The sequence below is a fragment of the Anser brachyrhynchus genome (assembly GCF_964034855.1).
Source record: "Anser brachyrhynchus genome assembly, chromosome: 17".
NCBI classification, from domain to species: Eukaryota; Metazoa; Chordata; class Aves; order Anseriformes; family Anatidae; genus Anser; species Anser brachyrhynchus.
The window spans coordinates 15318894-15342852 of record NC_137710.1 but is presented as its reverse complement, the minus strand read 5'-3'; the positions used below and the strand labels follow the sequence as shown (position 1 = coordinate 15342852).

General features: G+C 45.9%; 1 protein-coding gene and 1 long non-coding RNA gene across 3 annotated transcripts in view; both read left to right on the top strand.

Annotated features, from left to right (window-relative positions):
- The window catches only part of RTN4R (reticulon 4 receptor), an 81460-nt gene extending 79078 nt beyond the window's left edge, over positions 1-2382 (top strand). For both annotated transcript variants that reach the window (XM_080558983.1, XM_080558984.1), the window contains exon 2: positions 332-2382. In XM_080558983.1, coding sequence (XP_080415109.1) covers positions 332-1761 — 1430 coding nt within the window. In that variant the 3' untranslated portion in view covers positions 1762-2382. The remainder of the gene's footprint in view (positions 1-331) is intronic.
- Positions 2383-10451: 8069 nt separating this feature from the next.
- On the top strand, positions 10452-21748 carry LOC308179185. The gene is made up of 3 exons (XR_013940209.1): positions 10452-10741; positions 14693-14912; positions 20729-21748. It is a non-coding gene; the product is annotated as an uncharacterized lncRNA (long non-coding RNA).
- The last annotated feature ends 2211 nt before the right edge of the window (positions 21749-23959 follow it).

Here is a 23959-nt window from a genome sequence, read left to right as displayed (position 1 = left end):
TTATTTTAGACATGCATTCAAGACCTATGATGCAAATACATAATGACTATAACTTACTTTTGCGACCAAAGTCAGAGGTCTCCCAAGTACAAAAGGCCAAGGAAGTGCTCAGGATTTCTCTCTATGAGTGTGTACTGCTTTTAACTATTGTGCTAAGTGGTAGAACATTTTTAATTCTTCATTTTAACTGTTTGGCTTCCCTGGCATATGTTGTTTGTGGTTAATGTCAATGCACTTAGAAGGGTGATTTTCAGGCTCATCTATTAGTTGCAGAGAAAAATGCTCTCCCATGACACTGGCTAATTTGCATACTATTTTTGTTGTCCTTTAGGAAGCAAACTGCTGATTTTGGTGCTTTGCTTGAACATCCAGTCAGAAGTGGAGTCTTGCCCTGGGGCGTGTGTATGCTACAGCGAACCGAAGATTACAATAAGCTGTCAGCAGCAAGGACTGACAGCAATCCCCACAGAGATACCCATCCAGAGCCAGCGCATCTTCTTGCACAACAACAAAATAACCCTTGTGAGGTCCACCAGCTTCACCTCCTGTCGCAACATGACAATTCTTTGGATCCACTCCAACAACATCAGCCTCATTGAGCCTGGAGCCTTCTATGGACTCAACAAACTGGAGGAGTTAGATCTCAGTGACAACACAAACCTGAAGTCTATCAATCCTGTCACATTCCGTGGTCTTGTTCACCTCCACACCTTACATCTGGATCGATGTGGGCTCCTGGAACTCTCCACAGGGCTTTTTCGGGGATTGTTTTCCTTGCAATATCTCTACCTTCAGGATAATAATCTACAGAACCTGCTGGATGACACTTTCATAGATCTCGCAAACCTCACCTACCTGTTTTTGCATGGTAACAAAATCAAGAGCTTGTCAGAGAATGTCTTTCGTGGGCTAATCAACCTTGACCGTCTGCTTCTGCACCAGAACAGAGTCAGCCTGGTTCACCGCCGGTCTTTTCATGACCTTGGGAAAGTGATGACCTTATATCTATTTAACAACAACCTGACCGTGCTCACAGGGGAAACCATGGCTCCTCTGGTGTCCCTCCAGTACCTGCGCTTAAATGGCAACCAGTGGATCTGCGACTGCCAGGCTCGATCCCTCTGGAATTGGTTCAGGCAGTTTAAAGGATCGTCTTCGGAGCTAGAGTGCCACCTTCCCCCCCATCTGGCAGGGAGAGACCTCAAAAGGCTGCAGAGCTCTGATTTGGAAGGATGCGTCGACTCTTTCAACCAGATTCGAACAAGTGTTTTTAGCACTAAGACCAGGTCTGGTAAACTGCCCACCGGGAACCCCCCTCTCAGCTCCCATGATGGCTCTGTGAAGTGCTGCCAGCCAGAAATGGATAAATCTTTTATATATGAAGCTAAAGGCAAGGCAGGTCCTTCTTCCCACAGCAGCCGGCCATCCTCCAACAACCCTCTCAAGGATAAGGAGAATATGTCCAAAACCAAGTACATTGAGACAGACCGTTCCAAAAATAGCAGCAACAAGCAAATAAATGATTCCCCTTTTGGGACCTTCCCCAGCATTGTAGACCCTCCAATGACCAAGTTGAAACCAGAGTTTCTAGAGCCTATTGAACCTTCCACAGTCCCAACCAAAAAGAGGCAGGGCTGCTCTAAAAAGAACAAATCAAAGGCCCAGTGCCGCCTCACCCAGCAAGGAAACAGCTCCACATTACAGCTCAGCCTAAGCCTTTTGATCCCTCCCTTGGTGTGGAGCTTACTGTTATTCTGCTAAAATTAACTCTTTTCCTGGGTTGATGACACTTTAATACAAGACTTTTGCTGACCTCCATAAATGTTACAAACGAAAGCAAACTACCATTCACCCTGAGAAAGCTTTGTTACACAAAAGTTAACTGGATGCCTTTATAAAAAACAAACAAACAAACAAACAAACAAAAAACAAGACATAAAAAAAAAGACAGACACCGAGATGTACATAATTTATTTGTCCTAAAACCTGTGAATTATACCTTTGATCTTCGGAACTGCACTTGCCCACAAAGCAGCTTTTGCTACAGCAGATGATAAAGAAATATGGTTTATTTACAGGAAAAAAAAATGTGTAAGAAATGCTCTGAAAAGAATGTCTAAAATTTGTTTGTAACTTGACATCACACTGAACAATATTGCAGGTTCCCATTTGCAGAGGTAATGAATTTGATGCTGTTTTAATCCTATGTTTATGAATATTGCAGTTTTTCCGTATTCATTCCATCACACCATGTTTACGGGCAGCATTTGTTAAAGAATGCTACCTTTTCCTTCACAAGATTGCAGTATATATAGATATGCATTTTATTTTACTTGTGTACAAGTATACAAAAAATATAAAATAAAGATTTCTTTTTCCTAAGTGGTTGTCTTCTGCAAGGGATGAAATATGCTAACTGACTAAAAAGCTGCAAAATTAAAAGGGTGTTGAGTAACCCCCGATCTGAAGGCAGGCTGAGCATTTAACATGACAGTAATAAATAAGATATACCCAGCACAGTTATGCAAGCTTTAATTGGTGCCAACAAAGGGTTTCTTTGCAGAAAACATGTTCTGCTGATGCTCCTGCTTCCCTTTGAACTGTCCCACATGCTCCCACAACACCATTCATATTTCAAGATGCTCAGAATAGCAGGAAATGTTAGCTGAGCCCCTTGAAGCTGAGGACTCCAGGTTGCAGGTAGAGGTAAACTGTCCCAAGAAGTCAGACAGGGACATTTTTCTTCTGCCTGCACAGATGACTAGACTAAGCTCTGTGAGTAATGAATGAGAAGGTGGTTGCAGAGCACAGCAGTGCTCGGGCGTGGATTTATGAAATGAGGTGTGACTCCAGACATGCAGCTCCTGGCCTGGCAGCTCAGGCCATGCTGGCTGTGCGGGAGAGCTGGCATCCAGTCGTGGCTGTGCCCACAGTGGTGCTTCACATGATCGCTGTGCAAGTGACTTCATCTTCTATCTGACCCCCATCTTTGACCTCAGGATGTTATGAAAATAAATCAGCTGATGTCTGGGTGTCCCCATACCACATCCTGGGCCATTAAGTACCTGTTTAGGTCTAGCTGTGTATTCCTTGCACAGCAGACAGCCCGCTGTGCACTCCGTAGGTACGCAAGGTTATGGCAGGGTTGTGCAGAGAGTTTGCCAGGAGTTTGCTTTCCTTATTAAACTGTAGATTTTCTTCTGTGCTCCTCTCTCCAGGAAGAGTGTTGTGGTATTGTGGTCTATACATACAAGACCAATCTGTCATGCACATGCTATGCTAAACAGGAAGACTTCATGCTCACATGTTGACCAGATAAGAGCGAGAGCTGTGTCAAGGTCCTAGAAACATGTGCTAGAGGACTATGTGTCCTCTATGAGGATGAGGATGAGGGTCTCCAAGCTGCCTGGGCACCACTGAGGTTCGCAGCATGGGGACCAGTGCTCAGCTTCCTAGAACAACTGCACATGGAAGAGGGAGGGACCACCACAAGCCAAGAGAGAAGGACAACAGTACAGCCAGCACTTAGTCCAAGCCCTGCTCTAGTCATGAATAGTCATGAGGAGGGGAGGGCAGCCATGGGAAGGTGCAAGGGAGGGTGGTTGGGTGGCTGTGATGGTGCATGCTGTTAAGCTGGTGTGGCAGCGTCTGAGACCCACCTGCAACAACTTCACAGGGTGTTGCTGGGTACCTTCGTTGTCTGCCACAGCCAGTTTCCACCCCTGTGAGTGACAGGAAGGTCAATGCCCAAACAGTTGCAGTTGTGATCTGTCTCTTCCAAATCCATCACTGGGCCTGCCAAAAAGATGTGGCATAGACCCATGCTGGTCAGCAGCTCACTCTTGGCACTGAGACGGGGACTGATCTGCCAGTACCAGGTGTGTCACTGGGCAAGAGATGCTGTGGAGCATGGCCCTGGGATCACAGCAGATCTGCTGCCATCCCAGCTCCATGGTCTTATTTCTGCATATAAGCCAAGTGGTTTTCTGTTCAAATGCATTGTTCAGCCCAAAGGATGAAGCAAGAAGTCAGTGCCGTGTGCTGGGATCCCCAAGTGCCTTGATAATCTAGATATGGCCTTGACAATCCCTGCACCTGCATGCTTGTCCAGTGTTCATACACACAGGTGAGTGATCATTACATTACCAACTTCACTCTGCCATACTAGGTTGGATTTCTCCCCTTCATGCCAGTACTGGATGTTTTCTGGGGGTCCTGCATGCCCAAAGCGGGTTCTGTCCTCTCCTACACATCCAAAACATCTTTCAGAGTATTGAGGGGTTCAAATTTATAGCTGAAGTGGAAGCACAGTAGCAGAGAACAGCTCAGCCTGGCTTGGCCACAGGATCAGCAGCACTTCAAAGCCCATAGAAAAGCCAGGAGAAGAACTGCCAGATGCTGTGCCAGGTTGTTGTAGAAACTTCCATTTTGGTCACAGCCTCAGGTTCCACCACAGTTCTTTTTGAAATAGTCGCTAAGTCTTGTGGTCAAAATGCTTGGATGGATACCTACAGATCTATGGACATGGGGAAACCAGATGAAGTGGCAAAAGTCAGAATGAACCTGAGCTAGAAAGGACAATGGCTGCATGTTGTGGAATTTCCCCATGACAAATAAATGGGCCCTGAACAGAATTGAGATTTGGGTTGGTCTGTGCCCAAATTAGTATCACGGGTACTTCAGTTTTAATGCTCCCTGTGGTTAACACAAAGCAGACAAGCACATTACTATTGCTTACCCTGCATGGACTGGGAGTTGCTTTATGCCAACCCAGTGACACTCTTCCTGCTTTCTAGAGCTTGACTCTGCCATGCTTTCAGTGGCTCATAGGACTATACATTGGCCATAAGCCCAGAAGAATCCCTTGTGCTCATTTCCTAGATTTCCCACTGTCCAGATGCCAATTTCTCTGTTTACAGACATCAGAAGGCCATTTGAAAGACATATTATTGAAGAAGGGGATGCAGTGGAGAGCAGGAATACCTGTAGGAGGTTTGAAGAGTGAGAGGGTGAGCTCTGACATAGGTGAGGATGGGGTGTATGTGAAGAGGGCAGTCTCCTTTTTTTTTTTTTTGGTGCTTTGCTGGGGCTGGCACAAGACTTCCAGATGTGCCTAGATCTATTTTATACTTGGATGTCACTGAGTTAAGTGGGATTTACCCATCAGGGCTCAGGAACTTGTTGACTGTTCCTCATATCATGATGCCTTCTCTTTCTTCCTTTCTTGCTGTTGAGTCACAGTCAATTTTCTGCTCAAGTCCTTGATTGCCAGGGGTGAAATCAAATCGACAAAGTTAACGGATGAAGTCTAGGCTGTGCTGGGAAGAGTGGGCTCCGCATCACAGAGTCGCACAGCTCTGCACGTAGTGTCCTCTATGCCTTACCATTGCACAGACCCTTGATAACGCAGAGCCCACTGTAAAAACACAGTGGTGGAAAGACATTGTGTTCATGCTTGCTTCTCTGACAGCATTTGACGACACAGCTCCACACTCATCCTTTGCTGTCTGCTCCACATTTCTCCTTGCAACAAGCAGTAGTAAAAGAGAACTCCCTTTTCAAGATTTTCAGGTCCATCTGCAAGCGCCACTGGGCTCCAAGCCAGACAGAGACGTGATTCTTCTTCCCCTTCTCACGGTAACAAGAGAAGTGCTTTTATCTTCTGCCCCTGCCCTCCCATCCTTATGCGGAGGGCAGGAAGATGAGAGTGTACCTTTGCCTATGGAAAGGGAAGTGGAGTCCAAAAACACATCCTTAGTTGGTAATTTGTCCCGTCCTAGTGCAGCTGTGGTGAGCCACGCTCCAGAGGTCCCCATCTCTCTTTCCCATGTTGCCAAGTTGCAACATCTGACATGAAGACATTTCATGTGAAAGTGATTTCATCAAACTGTTTTTGAAAGCTTTCATTTTTATTTCTGGATAACTGTGATTCACCAAGATCAAAAATTTATACAGGGCTTCTGTGGCTTTGACATCATTTCCATCAGCAAGACTTTTTTGATCAAAGCTATAGAGAAGAGAGGTGTAATGTGGTGTCAAAGAAACCCACCAATGGTCTGGTTCATAAGAAATCCTAGATGTTGATTAGAAAGGACTTAGATGCTCTGATCCATGCAACTCAAGCAGTTCTATTGTAAGCTGGGGTATCCTGAAGATTCCTCACTTTCCCTGTCCAGTGTACCTCCAAGGCCTCAAAAGATGATCTTGCTGGGTCTGTGCATTGAAAGTACCTCCTAGGTCTGGGTCTGATCCTCATTGCTATAGCTGCTGCAGTGAGCTTGCTGGAAACACATCATCAGATAACCAGGAGAGGCTGGGACCATGGCAAGGCACTGGATCTTGGATAGTTTGTTCTCTGCCTGCTGCAAACAGCAGATTGCTTTTCCCAGCAGCGTTTCAGGAATGGGCATTCTGCTGCATGCAGGGATCTGTACGAGCAATGCCCTGAGGTAGGCAGGCTCAGGCTGAGCTCGTGGTCACTCCTGGCTTCAGACTTAATGAGTCTACAGCTGGTGGGTTCATGGCAGCTGCTTTCCTCTTCTCTTGCCCAGGACATCACTGGATGTGCAAGGACATAAAAATTACCTTTCCTGCCCTTCCACTGAACCAGAGGACTCCCAGTTTCAAGCTGGACCTCCAGACAGCAGCACACTGCATAGGTCCCCAGACTGAAGTCAGCATAAATTCATAGGTCTTCTTAATGAAGTGCCTCTGGGTTCTGCTTTACCACATACTGGTTTTAAAGATCATGTTTCAAAGCTTTTCTCAGCTGATACTGAAGTCCCCATGCAACTCCTCTGTCTCTGGCGATCATCAGGGAAACACCAAATCTCACAATACTCACGACAGTGCTGTGAGGGCTGGCAATGTTGGGCCAGGGACTGGAGCCTGCTCCTGGCAGTAGTCCCTGGTTACTAACAGGCTGCAAGGACTGAGAGTCTGCAAGCACCTGCTTGTAACCCTGGCCCTGAGCTGCAGACAGATACAGCAAATGCTGAGCATTTCTGCCCCATTCTTCTCCAGTAGATCATAGAAGATCTTGGGGCCAGATGCCCCATTGCCTGTGACTGAAGGGCTGATGGCACCACTGTTACACAGGATCTGCTAAACCTCTCTAGCAGCTGGGGTTTCCTCATCTCTCTGCTCTGAACTGATTAATTTTTCTAAATGCAAACTTTTGAGTCATTGCAAGATAGGGGTGGGCATGAGAAGAGGGAGGACAGGTAAGAGAGGAGGAAGTTTCTTAGGGCTGATAGCAGATCACTGTGTCATGATTGCAGATGGGAGACAGCACAGACTCCGGGTATAGCCGTGGGAAGGACAAGGAATATGAAATTATGCAGAGATAATTAAGTCAGGCCCTTATAAAGTCAGGGCCAAAATTTGAGTCTGGGTAGGGACAGAAACACTAATTAGAGAATCTCTGATTTGATCCATAACTAGAGCACCTCACAGTGAGATGCTGATGCAGGTGAGACTTAACAGATTTGCTTCCCAGGGCATCTATAAATAGGGAAAACTGGGACTTGGCAAAGGAGAGGCATGACAGAATATAAAGTATGCACTGCCCACTCACTAAACAATGAGGCACTGCAAATGACCCACCTTCAGTACAGCCTGGGAGACTTGTTCTAGGTCAGCAGGTACCAAAAAGGCCCAGCTGTCATCAAGGATAAAAACAGTGCATCTTTGGGGATGAAATCATAGATTTGATAGGCTGCTGCTCTCCACATGGCACCGACACAGGCGTGCTAGCTCAGATGAGTCACAGGGCTGGGTTTCTTTGCAGTATTTCAGTTGTGGGTGGCTCCATCTGCAGTGGTTTACTTGTGTCAGGGTCCATCTGCAGTGGTTTATTTGTGGGCCAGGTCTGTTGGCGGTGGTTTGTTCATGGCTCAGCTCCTTCGTGGTGGTGTGGTTGTGGCTGGCTCCCACTCGCATTTGTTGGTCAGTGGCTGGTTTTGAGCATTATAGCTTGGGTTTAAAACAGAAAAGGAAAGACTGCAAAGTCTATTATGGGAAGGGCGTGCCATGTAAGAGGACACATAATATTTTAAAACAGCGAAGCTGCACCTATTGGCTGGTTATGGCCAGTGGGATTTAATCTGACATTCCTGCAGCTCACTGCGTGTGTCTCTTGCAACACGAGCAGTAAGATCTGCTCTGCTCTCTGCGCAAACTTGTCTGGTGTAATACCTCTAGATAAAGATAACGAGCTCCACAGCATGCACAACTGATGTGGACCTGCCTGTCCCCAGGGTCAGCTGCCAGCAGCACTATGACATCTGTCACCAAGTTTTCTGTGTGATCCTTCCCAACACCCCAATAGGCCAGGGATCCTCCCTGCTGCCTGCCGCAAGGTGCCCTAGTCACCGGTGTGTCCATGTCTGGGACGAGTGACAGGACATCTTTCTTTTAAAGCACCCACCATGGACAGTCCCCAGATACAACGGAGCTTTCCCCCAGCTTCTCAGACATCAGCATCCCCACCACTGTCTTACACGGCTTGAGGAGCCCTGCGTTTAGCATCTGAGCCTTGGGGTAAAGCAGTGGAGACAGCTCCTTCGAAGTGTCACTGGCACATGTGCCATGTGGGTGAGTGTCATTCGGTGAGTATGTGGCCTCGGGCGAGCCACTCAACGCCCTGCCCAGTGCCTGTCTGGGTGCAGAGGGGCTGGTGGTAGGGGACTGTGCTGGGTGTTCCCTTGCATCCAAGCTTCTCCACCAGCAAGAGAAGGACAGGATGCTCAACCGTGTTTTGTTTTTGCTTGGAGCAAACCCTAGAGTGGGCTGACTGAGGACTCTTATTTAGCTGCATGCTTCCTAAATAAGGGCAGAGCTGCTCTTTTCTTCCCCTGGTATTTCCATTCAGACCACAACAACAGCGGCAGCAGGAGCAGCCGCTCCCATGGAATATTTATAAGTTGTTTGCAGAAATGTCAAGAAGAGCCAGTGGTTGTATTAACACACTCTCAGAGCAGCAGTCTTGGAAAGTTATCTTATGTGATTCTTAGTCAAAGTGCTTTATGTAATAGTTACAAGTGCTTACAAATCCCAGTGACATTTTCTTGTTTCTTGACAAACAGCCGTGCAGTGTCCTGACACTGAGACAGGAATCAATCACTTTTGCTAGTTCATTAGTTGTCACTATCCTCCCCTCCACCCCGCAGTGCAATTAACACCAGGTTACCTGCAAGGCTCAATCCCTTTCTGCATGACAATTAGAGACCAAGCTCAAATAAGATGCAACAGCAATGGATAACAGGCATGCTCATCACCTGGCTGTGTCAGTCTAGTTGACTTCAGGATGCTGGGACTAAATGTTTCAATTCACTCTGGGCAGAAGAAGTTGAGATTTTAACAAGGTTTCCAAGTGAGACTATTAAATACTGCATTTTGCTAAATGCTGTTTTGCTCTTCACTGTCTCTCCCTTGCTGTCCAGTTGGCTTCACTGTGATGGGTCTGCTGGGGATGAGGGCTGTTGAAGGGAAAGCAAAGGGAAGTCACCCCAGAGGCTGGAACAATGCATATATGTATAAGGGGTGTCTATTCAAGTTTTATACTTTCCAGGTCCTTTCTGGTTTGCTTGAGATCACCCCATCAAGGAGATCTGAGAATGACTGCATAATTTCTAGGAGATAGGGATGGAAAGTAGACTGGGGTGTTTAATTTTACTTTGTATGTTTTGAGGTTGTTTTTAGGAGTGTTTCCAACAGCTGCAGCTCACTGTAGGGGTTGAAGTACTAAGGTCCTCTGGACTCAGTGGGTAAGTTCTTGTGGCAGGATTAATTTGGTTGGACCTCGGAAGCTCTTTGGTAAACAACTTTTGCAAACTGGAGGGGTCAGGAATATTTATATGCAGTCAGAGGAGCATTTGACTTCTGATTTGCTTCAGCCCTTGGAGTCTATTACTTATTCCTATGACATCTGTGGGTTTTAGAAAACCTGAATAGATCATTTCCAAAGCACAACATGAACCAGAGGGCGTCCCAGAAGGAAAGGAGGTTTGTGGGAAAAAGCAATTGCTTTCCCCTACCAGAATGGTCTAACAGTTCTGGAAAGGAGAATACTGTAACACATGGAAATCCCATTTTTCATTGTGTACTTTTATATTACAGGTGCAGCTCATATGTTTTGCTAGAGCCCTGAGTCAGCTAATAGGCTGAATGGCCCTGACCAACCTTACTCGGGGTCTTCACCCAAACCATGGGCCCAGAAACTCTGTTTCAGCTCAGCCTGGTGCTTTCAGACCCTACCTGAGATATGCTGGAGGAGGGCTGGTCTCCAGCTCAGCCATAATCATGTCTCAGCCTGGCTGTGTAGCCCTGCTCCTCTGGAGCTCAACAGCAGGCAGATTTCCTGGCTTGACCTTGGACCTACCTCATCGTTATGGACCTGCCTGGTGATCACTCGTCCTGGTCCTGACCAGTGGATTTAATTCCTGGCTTGCGCTTAGTGTTGTCTCATTGCTATGGTATTGCCTTATGATGTGGACTCTTGGCTGGACACCTGACACCATCACATGGTCTTTTCTTCCTCGCTTAGTACAGGCTGTGGCTGGTGGGTTCCCTGAAAACCAGTGGATCTCCCTCAGCCCCTGTCTTGCCTTCACTGAGGGAGCAGCCCTGCTCTTGCTGCTCTCTGACACATCTCAACAAATCGTAAACTTTACAGACACCAGCTGTATGACAAGGACCAGCAGGACAAAAGGGAACCCAGGTGGCCTGAAGCTTTTTTAAGGTATGACCCCAGCCTCCTCCAGAGTCACTCCATTTTGCTGCTTGCAAAACCTTTGTGGGGCTGGAACAATGCGTATATGTATAGGGGGTGTCCATTCAAGCTTTATACTTTCCAGGCCCTTTCTGGTTTGCTTGATAAAAAAATGAGAAGAAGGGTGGGTCCCAAACCATGTATCAAAAACTGGAAAGAAAGCATCTGCTGTACGCAGGCGTTGTCATAGCAAAGCTGAGTGACACATAATAATGATGAATTCAGAAACTTTCACCTTGATTTCCCTGCCTATTTGAGCTTTGAAGTGAGCCTCTAATATTATGTTAGCAGTTTATTGTGTGTGCTTCATTAAAAATACATCACAGACTTTCTGAGCTAGAAGGGACGCAAATTAGGTCATCTAGTCCACCCCCCTGCTGTTCTGCCAGGACTCTGATCTTGCTAATGACTTCAACCCAGCCCTGACAGGTACTCGTCTGGCTGCCAATTGAAGCTCTCAGCTGACAGAGGGGAACTAGGCTCAATGCGAGATGATTTCACTTTTAAAAAAGTTTCTGTCTTCTTGTTAAATGGGGTTTTATTTCGCGTTCCAGTCCCCCTGCCTGGCCAGTGCTTGAGCTGTGAGGAGGCCAGCTTTGTCTCTTCTGATGCCATGCAGTTCCCCTTGTTCTTTGAGTTGGGCAGCTTCAGCAGCTGTGCCACCACTGTGAAGCAATGCAGGTGTAGGCAGGTGTGACACAGGAGCTGCTCACCAGTGGGAGGTTTTCTTGACTGCATCTGTTCTGCTGAGGACACTTTAGTGGCAAGAAAATGTGCAGAACAGGCAGGGTAGCTCCAGGACCCCTACTGCAGTAGCCTGTCCTCGTGGTCTGTCCACAGCCCTTTCCCAGCTTTAGCTTTTCTCCATGCCTATCTCCTGGTCACTCCCCTGGGGCAGTGTCACAAGCACAAGTGTAAGCCTCAGTACTATGGAGGGAATAAGAATATATTTTTATTGAGTTCTGCAAAGCAGAAATGTGGAGTTTGCCTCTTTGTGAGCCCCAGTTCCAGGACACGAGGCTCTTGAGATTTGGTAAGTTCTCAGCATCACACTGCTGGCTTCCAGGCTGTGCAGCTGATTGCTGTGACTGAGCCCCATGCAGCCCTTTGTCTTCCTGCCAAGGGAAGACTCAATAAAGCTGAACTAAATGCTCAACAGTGGTAGCTAGCGTGGACAACCAGGGAGACTGGCCCCCATGTGAACTGAAGAACAAGCTCACCCAGTGCTACAGGCATGTGCATGGCAGAGCAATAGGATCCATCAACTGCCTGAGTCTTCTTTGGGCAGCCTGGGAGCTGCGTGTGTACTTCTGCACAAGTGAGACAGACTGGAGCTCCTGGGTCCGCCTTGGAGTTGGTGTGTGCCAGCTCTCAGTATCCTGGGAGCTCCATCTGAGACGTGTCCTGATGAGGAATGGGCAGAGTGTGACCCAGCACTTGCTGCTTCTGGAGCTAGGGGTTTGGCAAGGGTCAGCATGATGCTGGCAGATTCAGGGGAGACATAGCATGAAGGCATGGGAGGAACCAGGTATATTTTTGCCCTGAAAGACCATCATGACACAGTGTTGTGTGCTCTGGTCTACAAGTATGGTCTCAGGTCATGGGAAGTTCTGAGCACAAGTGTCACTTGGGAGCATGGGGACCCTCCACTCACCCCGTGTGCACCAGGAACTGGAAATTCTAAGTGTCTTGAGCTGGTCTCTAAAGTCTTCCCTGGACTTTAAGGCAGAAGATACTGATTCCAGTCTGAAGATTCTCCTGGGGTTTTCTCAAGCTCTGTGCCTCCTCCAGAGGACGGAGAGCATAGCCCTTCGTCAGCTGTAATGACTGTCTGTTTTGAGTCAGGGCCACAGGCTCTGGGCTTTGCACTGCTTGGCAGAGTGCTGTGCTGAGCAGTCTAGATGACCTAGAAAAACCTCTTAATGTGTTGTTCATTTTGAAAGGGGCAATGGTCTTATCTAATCACAAACCACATCCTTCAGCACCAGAGCCACTGCAGCCAAGTTAACTCAATCAGTAAATCACCATGCTGAGCTATTTAGAGACAGTTTTTAATGGCTGTAGCAACAGGAGGATAATAATAATAATAATATAGAAACAAAATGCACTAATATGCTGTGATGGGATAACTGGCATCCCTCCCCACCCTGCAGGGCCTTTGCAAAGCAGTGCTGCTCTGTGGGGCTTTCTCCTTTCAACTGAGCACTCTTCCTAGAGCTCCTTTTTCCCTGGAACTCCTTGTTTGTCATCTCTGCAGCCTCAGGGAAACTCACACATTTCAAAAGCATGTGAGTTTGAGAGGGCGTGTGTGTCTTTCTTTTTTTGCTTTCCCCAACAATCTTATTTTAAGTTTGTCCTCCCCCTCTTCCCTCCTCCAGGTCTGTTTTGCCTTGTGTTAGCCCACTTGGGATCCGCACTTGGAGGTGATGGCTCCTGCCTGGGGGGCTGCAGGGACATGCAGACCGGGCTGCTCCTGCCCTGGGACCAAGTACCTGCAGAAGCAGAGCCCTACTGCTTTATAGGCTATAGAAGGTTCAGCAGGGAAGGGGCCAGTCCCAGGAAGAGCGCTTGCATCCTGAGACCCAGGACCATGCTGCTGTGCAGGCAGGCTGTTACTTTAGGACTTCAGGGAGCTTTCCCATCCTTTGCCCTCACCTGCAATGGGAAAGATAAGCAAAGCATAGAGGTCAACAGAGTCACTAGTCCCCTGTGTCACAAGAATTATGGAGAATGGTAGAGCTCCTCTGAAGTACTTATCTTCCACAGGCCTCACCTTCTCTAGGAAGGGCTCAGCATATTATTACTGATGGGAGAAATGGAGGCTCTGAGTGGGGAAAATGTCCCAGGTGGCCTTAACAGGTGATGGTAGGAATGGGTTTTGGACTGTCAGGGCCCAATGAAGAAATATGAAGAGAATTTAAATTCTTACCTGAGCAACAATCAGCATCATCCCTAAGTAAGGCTGAAAGCTGTTTTTCACTTATATATTGTTTGCTCTTTTGCATTTAGTCTCATGTTTCAGCAACAGTGGACTTTGGCAGGTCGGAGTCAATTTTGGCCTTGCCCCTGTCTCCATACACATTATGGGCAGCTGTAGCTCACTGGCCTGGCTTTGCAGAGTGACCTTGGAGTAAAGCGATGCTATAGAGTTGGGAACACCAGGGCTGCATCCCCATGCAGTCTTGCCATGAAATCCTTGTGAGCATGATCCCTGAAGTCCTTTGGATGATGAACTAAATGATCTCATGGTTTTCTCACAAGGTTTCACCTTGCTCAGCCTGGGGTACAATGACTGCTGTCTTCTTTCTACAGGCATTGTTTAATGTGTGGCCTGTTTTACCTTGCTCTGAATATAACACTATAAATGGCCTGGTGCTTATTGCTATGGTACCTGAGTGCTTCCCAGCTGGTTCTAAACATTTCCAGGACCTTTGTAAAATAGGGAAATTGTTTTAACACTGTTGTAGGCAGTGCTCTCCAGGTGCTTGCAGAGCAGGGCATTTGGAGAGCAGAATGTGGTGCTGCTTCCTTCTCATCAGGTCAAAACACACATGGGATTTGGCTTACCAAAAAAGAAAGCTGCCAGAAAGTTGCTCCCCTTTAACAAACAGAACTTATTTGTTTTGGTTGCTTTGAGGATGCCACACAGGTTAAAAATATATATTTTTAAATGTTACTTTTCCTTTCTGTTTAGCTTTCATTGCCCAGCATTGCCCATACACCTTTACTGAGAGAGGTATAAAATATATCCTTGAGGGATTAAGAGGTCTAAAGAAGGAAAAGTTTGGACCCAAGACAAATGTCAGTGTTTTTCCTTAAACAAACAAAAAAACAAACAACTTCAGTCAGACTGAAAAGAAGAAAACTGTGTGGTGTGTTCAACAAAAAGTCTGTTAAACTGATTCTATTTTTCTATTTCAGGTTTCTACAGTGGAAGGAAAAGCTTGGAAAATAGCAACCTGAACTTAGGCACTGGTCCCTGAGCAAGTCAGGCAGTGGCTATCTCCTCCCATCAGGCCATCCCTGGGAGCTCTGCCAAGGATGAGGAATGCAGGTTTGACTCCCTCCTTGATGGAGGTTTGTGCAATTGCCCCTCAGTAGAGCAATCTCACCCGTGGCCAACCAGGGAAGAGGAAGAAAGGTACCATTAAGTGCCCAATTTTCCTTCTCATTCTGTGTTGTTTTGTTGTGTTTGTTGTGCTGAAAGCCCTCCCAGATGGATCTTGCTGTCCCTAGGCTACAGCACCAAAACATTTTTCCCCATGAAAATGTGCTGATACACTTTGCTGCAGGTGATGGTCTCTGGGAGATCACTCAGACTGGGAAGTGCTGCAGGACCTTGCCCCACTATTCCTTTTATAAGTGAGTGGCTGCAGTCTGTCCACAGGGTGCAAGCATGGATCTGGCACCCTTATCCCATAGTGATGCCATATCCCACATTGACTCCCTGGTTCTGAGGTGCTGTTTTATTCTTCTGCACTTGGACACCACACCTCTACCTTCAGCATTTTCAGAGCCACCATTTTCTGATGCATGCCTGTTCCTTGAAGCTGAGCAAACTCTTTTCCCTGCAATGTCACTCCTCGGAGCAGATTGGAAAGCTTGGCACTCCAACATCAGTCTTGAGGATTTGAGTCACAAGAAGGCTAAACTCAATGATTACCAAAACATCTCAATGACTTTTACAAGCTTCTATTTTTTCAGCTTAAGAGTATGGATTTTTCAAGGCTGGAGATGTGTATCAAAAACAGCCTGGGTGCCTCATGCTTGAAATCAATGGCTTTTTGATCAAGATGGAGCTGAGTCAAATAGTCTCCCCCGAAAAATGGCTTTTTGCCCAAAATGCCTGTGTATGTCTGTATCTGTGCAGATATCAGTTTGCTTTCCTTTTCCTTAAGTGTTCACTGAAAACATTGAAACAGGAACATGTTCCACAGCATGCTAGCTTTCACACACACAGACACACAGACACACAGACACACACAAGCCAACAGTTTTTAAAAACTGTAAATTTCAGTGGAAAAGTGAAATTACTGGGTGGTTTCCTTTTCCAGTGCTAAGGGGAAGTTTTGTGAAGAGTTGATTTTTTCCAGCAAAGAAGTGTGAGCTGTGCTATTTTGCAAGCAGCTGTAGCATGAGCTCATATAGGCAAAATAGAAATGTAGCCTGTGCACCGGGGGCGAGAGGCATCTGGTAAAGAAGAGCAGATTGTTACACCAGTAGAACACATTAAGATTCAACAAGTGAAAACTGACATTCTTGAGAAAGGAGCATGGAGTGAGAGGATCAGGTTAATTAGCCTCCCAAAAGAATTAGAGGCCACAAGCTCAGCAGAACTTTGTAGAGGAATTAATTAAAGGTTTGTTTGTAGCTGAGCTTGACGATAAAATAAAAAAGTAAACAAAAAATCCCCACTGCAAGTGCCTATTGCATTCTGACAAACAGAGCTGTTCCTGGGCTGCTGCCAGGCACTCACACAGCCCAGTGTTTACACCTTTAAAGAGTCAGTGGACAGGAGGGAGAATTAATTATGAGACCAACCTGCAGAGCTGCTGCTCCCCTCCATCCTGGTGGGTGGGCAAGGATGGCAAGAACTGGTGGACTCCCTCTCAAGTGGAGCTGTGCAGCGGGAGGGGACCAGGCAGGGCACTATAGGGCTGGAGGCATCACTATAGGGCTGGAGGCATCACCTCAGGCCTCACTTGATGTTGCATTGCTCTCAGGTCAGAGCCAGGATGACACAGATGCAGAACAACAGTGAGCCTGCTTATCTGAAAAGCTCTTTTCCTATCTCCTGGTGGATGCCCATAGCATCACTGGGGTGTGCTGAGGAAAGCAGCCGAATTAGGTCTGCATCTTGCAGACAGGTTGGGTTATTGCTGGAGTTTGCTGAGACTTCCTTCAGAGGAGCAGTGACAGGGAATATGGGAACTTTGCTTTTGCAGGGCCAGTCCTCAGGGCAGAGCTAATTCCTCTTTGGACTGATGTTCCTGGAACCTTGAAGTCTGAATTTTCATTCTGTGCTGAAATGGCACCAGGTTCAAGGATCATTGTATATAGCCTGATTAAAACAGGACACACTGACGAAATACCCAGGCTTTATGGCAGTGAAGTCCCTCTCAGCATGCAGCTGACAGATATAGCCCATAAAAGGGTTTTGCAAGTGATCTGACATCATATTCTGGTTTTAAATGTTAGTATTAGGCATTACCTAATCCATGTTAAAGGGGTTGGGAAATGACCACAAGCTACAAAACACAAATCAACACAAAACTGTCACTGAATGGGAACATTCTGTTGGGATCTCAAGGAAGCAGTGAAGCCTTGGTGCTTTTCAACATTTCTATCAATTATCTAAAAATAAATCTAAAATTTGCAGATGGCATCAACTGGCAGAGTTGCATATAGAGATAAGAGCAAGCAGCTTTACAGACTTAGCTAAATTCCTGGGTGAGCAGGACCACTCAATTAAAATGTGTTTTCACACAGGCAGATGAGTGTTTGCTGGTTTGGTGCAGGGCAGACATGAGCTGTCAAAGGCACCAGCTCTGACAGGGACATGTTGGAAACAAGAGGGCTGGCTGTCATTCCCAGGGCGGCAAATTTGGGTAAGCTTGTAGTGGCTTTGGTAGCAGGGGGCCATAGGGGTGGTTTCTATGAGGAGAATCCAGAAGCTGCTCCATGTCAGATAAGGGCCTCGCCACCAGCCAGAGCCAGGCCAATGAGCGGTATTGTTTGTGCCTCTGTGAGAGCAGATTTAAGACAGGGAAAAAAAACCTGCTGGGAAACAACAGCTGGGAGAGAGAGGAGTGAGAAACAGCCTTGCAGGCACCAAGGTCAGTGAAGGAGGGGGAGAGGTGCTCCATGCACCAGAGCAGAAGTTCCCCTGTGGCCTGGGGTGAGGACCATGGTGAAGCAGGCTGTCCCCCTGCAGCCCATGGAGTCCCACAGTGGAGCAGGGTTCCACGCTGCAGCCCGTGGAGGACCACAGTGGAGAAGGTGGACCTGCACTGATGGAGTCTGCGGCCCATGGAGGACCCCTGCCAGAGCAGGCCCCAGGCTGGAGCTGCAGCCCATGGAGAGGAGCCCACGCAGGAGCAGGAGGTCTGGGGGGAGCTGCTGCCTGTGGGGGACCCGTGCTGGAGCAGTTTGCTCCTGATGGACGGACCCCATGGTATGGACCCATGTTGGAGCAGTTCTTGAAGAGCTGCTGCCTGTGGGCAGCCCACGCAGATCAGTTTGGGAAGGACGGCATCCCATGGGAGGGACCCCATGTGGAACAGGGGAAGAGAGTGACCATGAAGATGTGGCGGAGACAAAGTACTATAGACTGACCACAAGCCCCTTTCCCCCATTCCCCTGTGCCACTCACCACTCAGGGGGAGGAGGTGGAAGAGAGCGGATAGGGGAAGGCATTACTGGTGTTACTGGTGGGCAAGCAATGGCCATGTGCTGTGAGTATGTAAGTATCTCTTCTAGATCAGGCATTGCAGCCTCTTGGCCATACCTCTGCTTTGGACAGCCCTGTATTCCCCTTGCAGTTTGGGTTATGCAGACCTCCTTATGTAGGTATTATAGGGTGACTTAAATATCCCAGACCCTGCAAGATGTCCATGGAGAGGGTGCTTGGTGATGGGCTGCACACCTGTGCATGCTCTGGGACAAGCCAGAGGACAGTGTGCAGGGTATCCCCTGCCACATACCTGGTGGGGAACTGTGGTGTAATGACCACACGGACCCAGGGTAAGTTTAAGGATCAATAACTTCAACAACTTCATTGAGGACAGGCTCCCTTCTTATACCATTAGCTCTACAAGCGGTACTTTCCCACTAGTTATTCATTGGTTAACAACTTTGCCTGGCAAGAGCATTTATCCACTTCCATGTTTTAACGGAGAACGGAGTAGTTTGAGACAGTAAGGTGCCTCGTGAATCACCCTTCTTTGTTCCTTCTAACTTGTTTACTTTCCTCATGGCTTCATTGTCAGAAGTCCGATGTTATCACCAACCATGGAGCTTGTCAACCCCCAGGGCGATACTCCCACAGGGGACCACTGGAGAGGGCTTCTACCAGTCTTGGATGCATCAGGATGGGCTCTTGCAGACATTGCACTCAACCTTATACTGCCACTGGCTCTGGTTCTGGCTTTGATGCACAGTCCCTGCTGTAGGAGCTGGTTGTGTTTTGGCAGGTCCTCATGGGTCAAAGAGGTGGAAATTTTTCAGATAGAGGTGTTGTTGGTTTTTTTTTAATTAATTAATTTATTATTATTATTATTTCTTCCCAGACATGTATTTGTCTGGGCAGGACCAAAGTGGACACCAGTATGGAGGCAGAGTGGACAACCAGAAGCTGGGAACACTCCAGTGTGACAGCGTAGGTGTATCTGACTCTAGAAATGTCCTTTGGTTTTTTGTGAACCTTCATGGTGAATTGAAATACCAGTTTTTGACCCTGAAATGCTCTCCCACTTCACCTGCTCAACACAACTAAGCTGAGTGAACATAAAAATCAGGTCAGGCATTGTGGTCTTTTAAGTACATAAGGCAACAACTATGTCATGGGTAGCTTTGCCAATAAAAGTATGGCTTTGTATCCAGACCCCTAACATAAAGGGTTTTTTTTTTCTTGTTTATTTGTTTGTTTGTTTTCCCATGGCAGGGAATAACAGGACAATGACCCAACTCCATGGGAGCAGGTCAATACCCAACACACCCAAGCTTGCTGTTACTTTGTTTGGGATGGGCTCAAGGACTGCAACATGCTTCAGCATCATCTCACTGACACCTATCATGGCTGATACATTATTAGCCTTGGAGGCTTTTGTGCAGTCTGTTTTGCCTCAGCTCTCTTGCATTTAGGTCTTTTGATTTTTGCACCTGAGCAAGAACTTCCTGGCCAAAGGTGTGCAACAGGGCACCTGGCCTCCCTGCAATATTGTGGGGGTGTTTTAAACCTGCTTCTACTCCATGGGAGTTATAAATGTCCCATGAGGGACTTATTGTGCCACCAGGCACAACTTGCTTAGCTTTGAGGCTAGAGCTGGATTTTCACACTCTCTGATTAGCACATGAATGGAAAGAACCTGTATTTAGTGCCGCAGACCTAGGTCTTCAGCACAGGCAGGGGCAGATGACTAAATGGAAAGGAAATAGTGCAGGTTCCTCTGAAAGAGAACCTTCAGTAGAAATCTTGTGTTTTACAGGATCTGTGCATGCAGGGCTCAGAGGACATAACCTCCCTCGTGTATGGAGGTGCAGGAGGAAAGGGGTCTTGGCTGCAACCACTGCAATGGAGGTAGCTTAGTAAAATGAGTGCATGACATCTTTTGCAAGCTACTGAGATTAAAAAAAAAAAAAACAAATACGATTCTGAGGGCAGAGGAGAAGGTGGAAACGTTCTCACTGAGGTATTGGCACTGGGATGGTTTCAGAGGCAAAGCTTTGCAAGAAGGCTTTTCTCAGTGATCTGTGCAGAACTAATGATACAGCTAAAGAGGGAGAGGAAACGTTTTATTGCTCCTGAGATCTGAAGAAAGATAAACAGATGTAAACATCTCAAATGCCTACAATAGCAGGATTTTTTTTCTGAAGGTGATGAAGAGAAACAAATCTTAACAACAGAATTGAAGCTGATTGGAGGTGAGACAGCAGCCCCAAGCCTCCTGAGATAGGGGGATTTATTTAGAAGACGACCACAGGCAAATATGCTTTTTTTTTTTTTTTTTCTCTTGCTTTTTGATGAGGAATATTGCTGGAGTCAGCTCAAGGAGGGAGGAAAGGAAGCTTTGATCCTGCTTTTGTGGAGCAAGAAAAGCAGCTTTGAATTCTGGCAGAAACCAAGTCCCAGGGGGGACTTTATGTGCAGTGTTCACACTGGTGTAGAGGCCCCTGTTCAGAAAATGGAGATTATTTACCTGTCCAGAGACGGTAACTATACCCTCTCACATTCCACAGCTGAAATATCTGTGCATGAACAATGGAGCACTGCTGGCCTCACAGTTATCCTGCTGACAATCTGAGGAGTTAAAGGCAGCTACCCAAACCTGAACTGGCCTCTGCAGAGGAACCCAGAGAATCAGGAACTTCCAGAGGACAAGGTGTATGGACCTCCTTAGTACCTATTTTAAGATAAAAAGTACTGCTTTCAGGCAGTGTGTCAAAGTGAGCATAGAGGAACTCAAGGTCAAACTGCAAATACCGTCAGGTGTTGTAAGAACCAACGCTTCCTCCAGTTTTGCTTCTAGGGCTTTACAGCAAAACCATTGTCCAGATAAAGTCCTCATTTTGGCATGGGACAGATCCATGGCAGGAGCTGTTAAACCTATATCTACTGACCATGTCAAGAAAAGCAGTGAGATCAGCAAATGTCTAAGATGAAAGTATTTTCTGCATTGAAGTGGGTCATTAAATATGCTTCTCCCAAGAAAATTGCCATTGTAATATTTAAATAATTATATTCGATTTGTTAGAGGACAGGAAAGATCTATATCCAGAGCCATAGCAATGTGGTAAAAACAATATGTGGGGATTTGACTAGGTTTGGCATATACTCAGAAGCAAGAGTGTTTGTTTAGATGGTAATAATTGGAATAGCATGAAAAATTCCAAAAATATGTAAATTTTTGTTGTTATTTTTCTTTTGATTTATATATATATATGTTTCAGGAAAGAGTTTTGCTATGAAGGAAATTGCTCTTCAAGGACTGGCACTAATTTTCAATTATTTATTCATTTTCCACTTTTATAAAGCAAAATATTTGAGAAGCAGAAATTCTTTACAAGATTTTGGACGTGCACTGTGTTGAGAGTGTGGATTTTTCCTCTCTTCAGTCACTGAAAAGCCAGTGAGAATGGAGAAAACTCAGCTTCTGCCCAGTGGATATTGGCTTCCAGTTCATGGTAGTTGAAAAAATAGTGTTTTTTCCAAGAGTGGCTTTCTCTCCAAAACCCCAAAGAAGAATTAGAAGAAGAAAAGAAGAAGAAGAAGGAGAACAAGAAGAACTAGAAGAACAAGAAGAACAAGAAACAAATACAAAATCAAAACCAAAATCTTTGCCTTTTTAAAATAAGATCTCTTCTACCTGCCCAAGGTTTTCTTGCTCTTTCTGAGCTGGACAAAGATGTAATGAGAGGAAAAATCACAAACTGTGTGGAGAACCAGAATCTTCCCATGATAGTAATTCTAAAGAGATTTCTTTTTCTTTTTTCTTTTTCCTGAAGATACAGTAATTGAGAAAACAATCAGACACTTAGTTTTCTTAGCAGTTTTAATGTAATTATTTTGCTGAGCCATTTTGGAAGATTTTCTCAGACGGGTAATGGAGACGAACCAAGTTAAATTTATTCCCAGTACCTGTACAACATGGCAAAGATCTGTACGTTCCCTAATTGCTTTAAATTTATTCCCAGTACCTGTACAACATGGCAAAGATCTGTACGTTCCCTAATTGCTATGGCAGTCTTTCTTTTTAGTACAAGCCTGCTGTAGCACAGTAGCTTTCATCATGAAAATACATTTCACTCCCCCTGTGAAGCAGAGCCAGCCATGTGCAGCTCCATACATTCACCACTTGGGTCCTCCAGCATCTGAGCCAGCTGGGCTGAACCACCAACTTCTGCTTCCTCATCTTCCCAGAATGCCCAATCTGTACCAAATCCAATACTGGATGCATATTGTAGTTTGAAGGTGTGAGAAGAGAAGGAAGCGTGTAAGTGCAGGAAGCCCAAGGAGCACAGCTTCAGGGATGCTCTGCACTCACTCCAGGCTGACACTCTCTCTTCTCTCCATACTCAGCTCTTCCACATGCAATCTGATGCATTTCTCAATTCTCCTCCAACTGGCCTTTCTGCCAGGACCTGCTATGTCCCCAGGCTGCCCATCCCCAAGGTCTTGTCCCTCAAAGCGCTTGGCTTCGCATTTGGCTACTGGCTTTGTTCTCCTTTCATCTTCTCTTCATCATTTACAGTTCTCATTTGTAGCCAGCCAGCACTTCCAGCCTGACAATTAACGGCTGCAATTAAGAGTTGCAGAGGTAGGTGTTTCCCCTCCAAAGGGAGCTGATGTTTTCCATGCTGAACATGAGAGAGATTCCCACTGAGGGAGCTAATTTGTGCTGCTAAATCAATGTAGCTGAATATTGTCCTTGTTGTAATCTAGCCAGCTATATTTGGGTAGAAGTCTAAAAAGTTGCACAGCATTAAAAAGTCAGCATGTTTACCTATTTACTGACATCCCAGATTCCTGTCAGATATGAAGGGATGTGAATTTTAGGTGATTGGAGCACAGTCTCTACTTTTCAGAGCTCCTAAGTGGTTCAGAAAATCAAGTAAACAATGAGGAAGGACAGTAGTTACCTAGTAAAGGATTTTTTAAGGTAAGGATTGTTAGCTGAAAGGTAAGGATATTAGGGTTGTCCACAGAATACAGCCATAGATGTAACAGTACCAAGTAGATAGTACATTAAAATGCTTCTGTTGAACTCCCAAATCTTTTAGTGAATGATGAAATGGTAGAAGCTGGGAAATAATGGGAAAAGATTATCTGGACCTGGATGGAAAAAAATATCTGCAAAAATCGAAACAAACTCCCAATGACACAATGTATTTTCCCCGATTTTTAACTCCTGAATTCATAAACGCCACTGGTGTCCTATAATGGCATTTTATGCTTTGTGCAGTGAATGCCAGTATGAAATTAAGGGTGAGAATACTTATTTTACAAATATGACTGTGTCTCAGCATCTTTAGGGAAAAATATGTTTAGATGGTTCTGCTTGTTGCTAAAAGTGATCTAATGTTGTAAGTGAAACAAGAAAAGCCTCCAACAATGTCTGTCTGGTGATGAGAAATGATTAATGTAATACCTGCTGGAATAGCTTTGTAGGCATCCCCAGGACAGTTGGATGGATTGTACACGACACAGAGATCTAGCAGTGTGCAAATAAAACAATGAAGAAATAAGGAAATGTTATTGATAGAGATTATTTCTCCTTTTACTTGATCATAACAGTTTTATATCTGTGTAAAAATGAATTCATGTTTGTAATGTGGTCTCTGGGAGTTGTATTTATTCTGTTTATTGGTATCAGGAACTTATTATTTTGCATAAATTATTCATGTGAATTAAACGTGCTTGTGATACTCACATTATTTGTGTTTGGAGAGATGGGTAGAAGGAAGCCACCA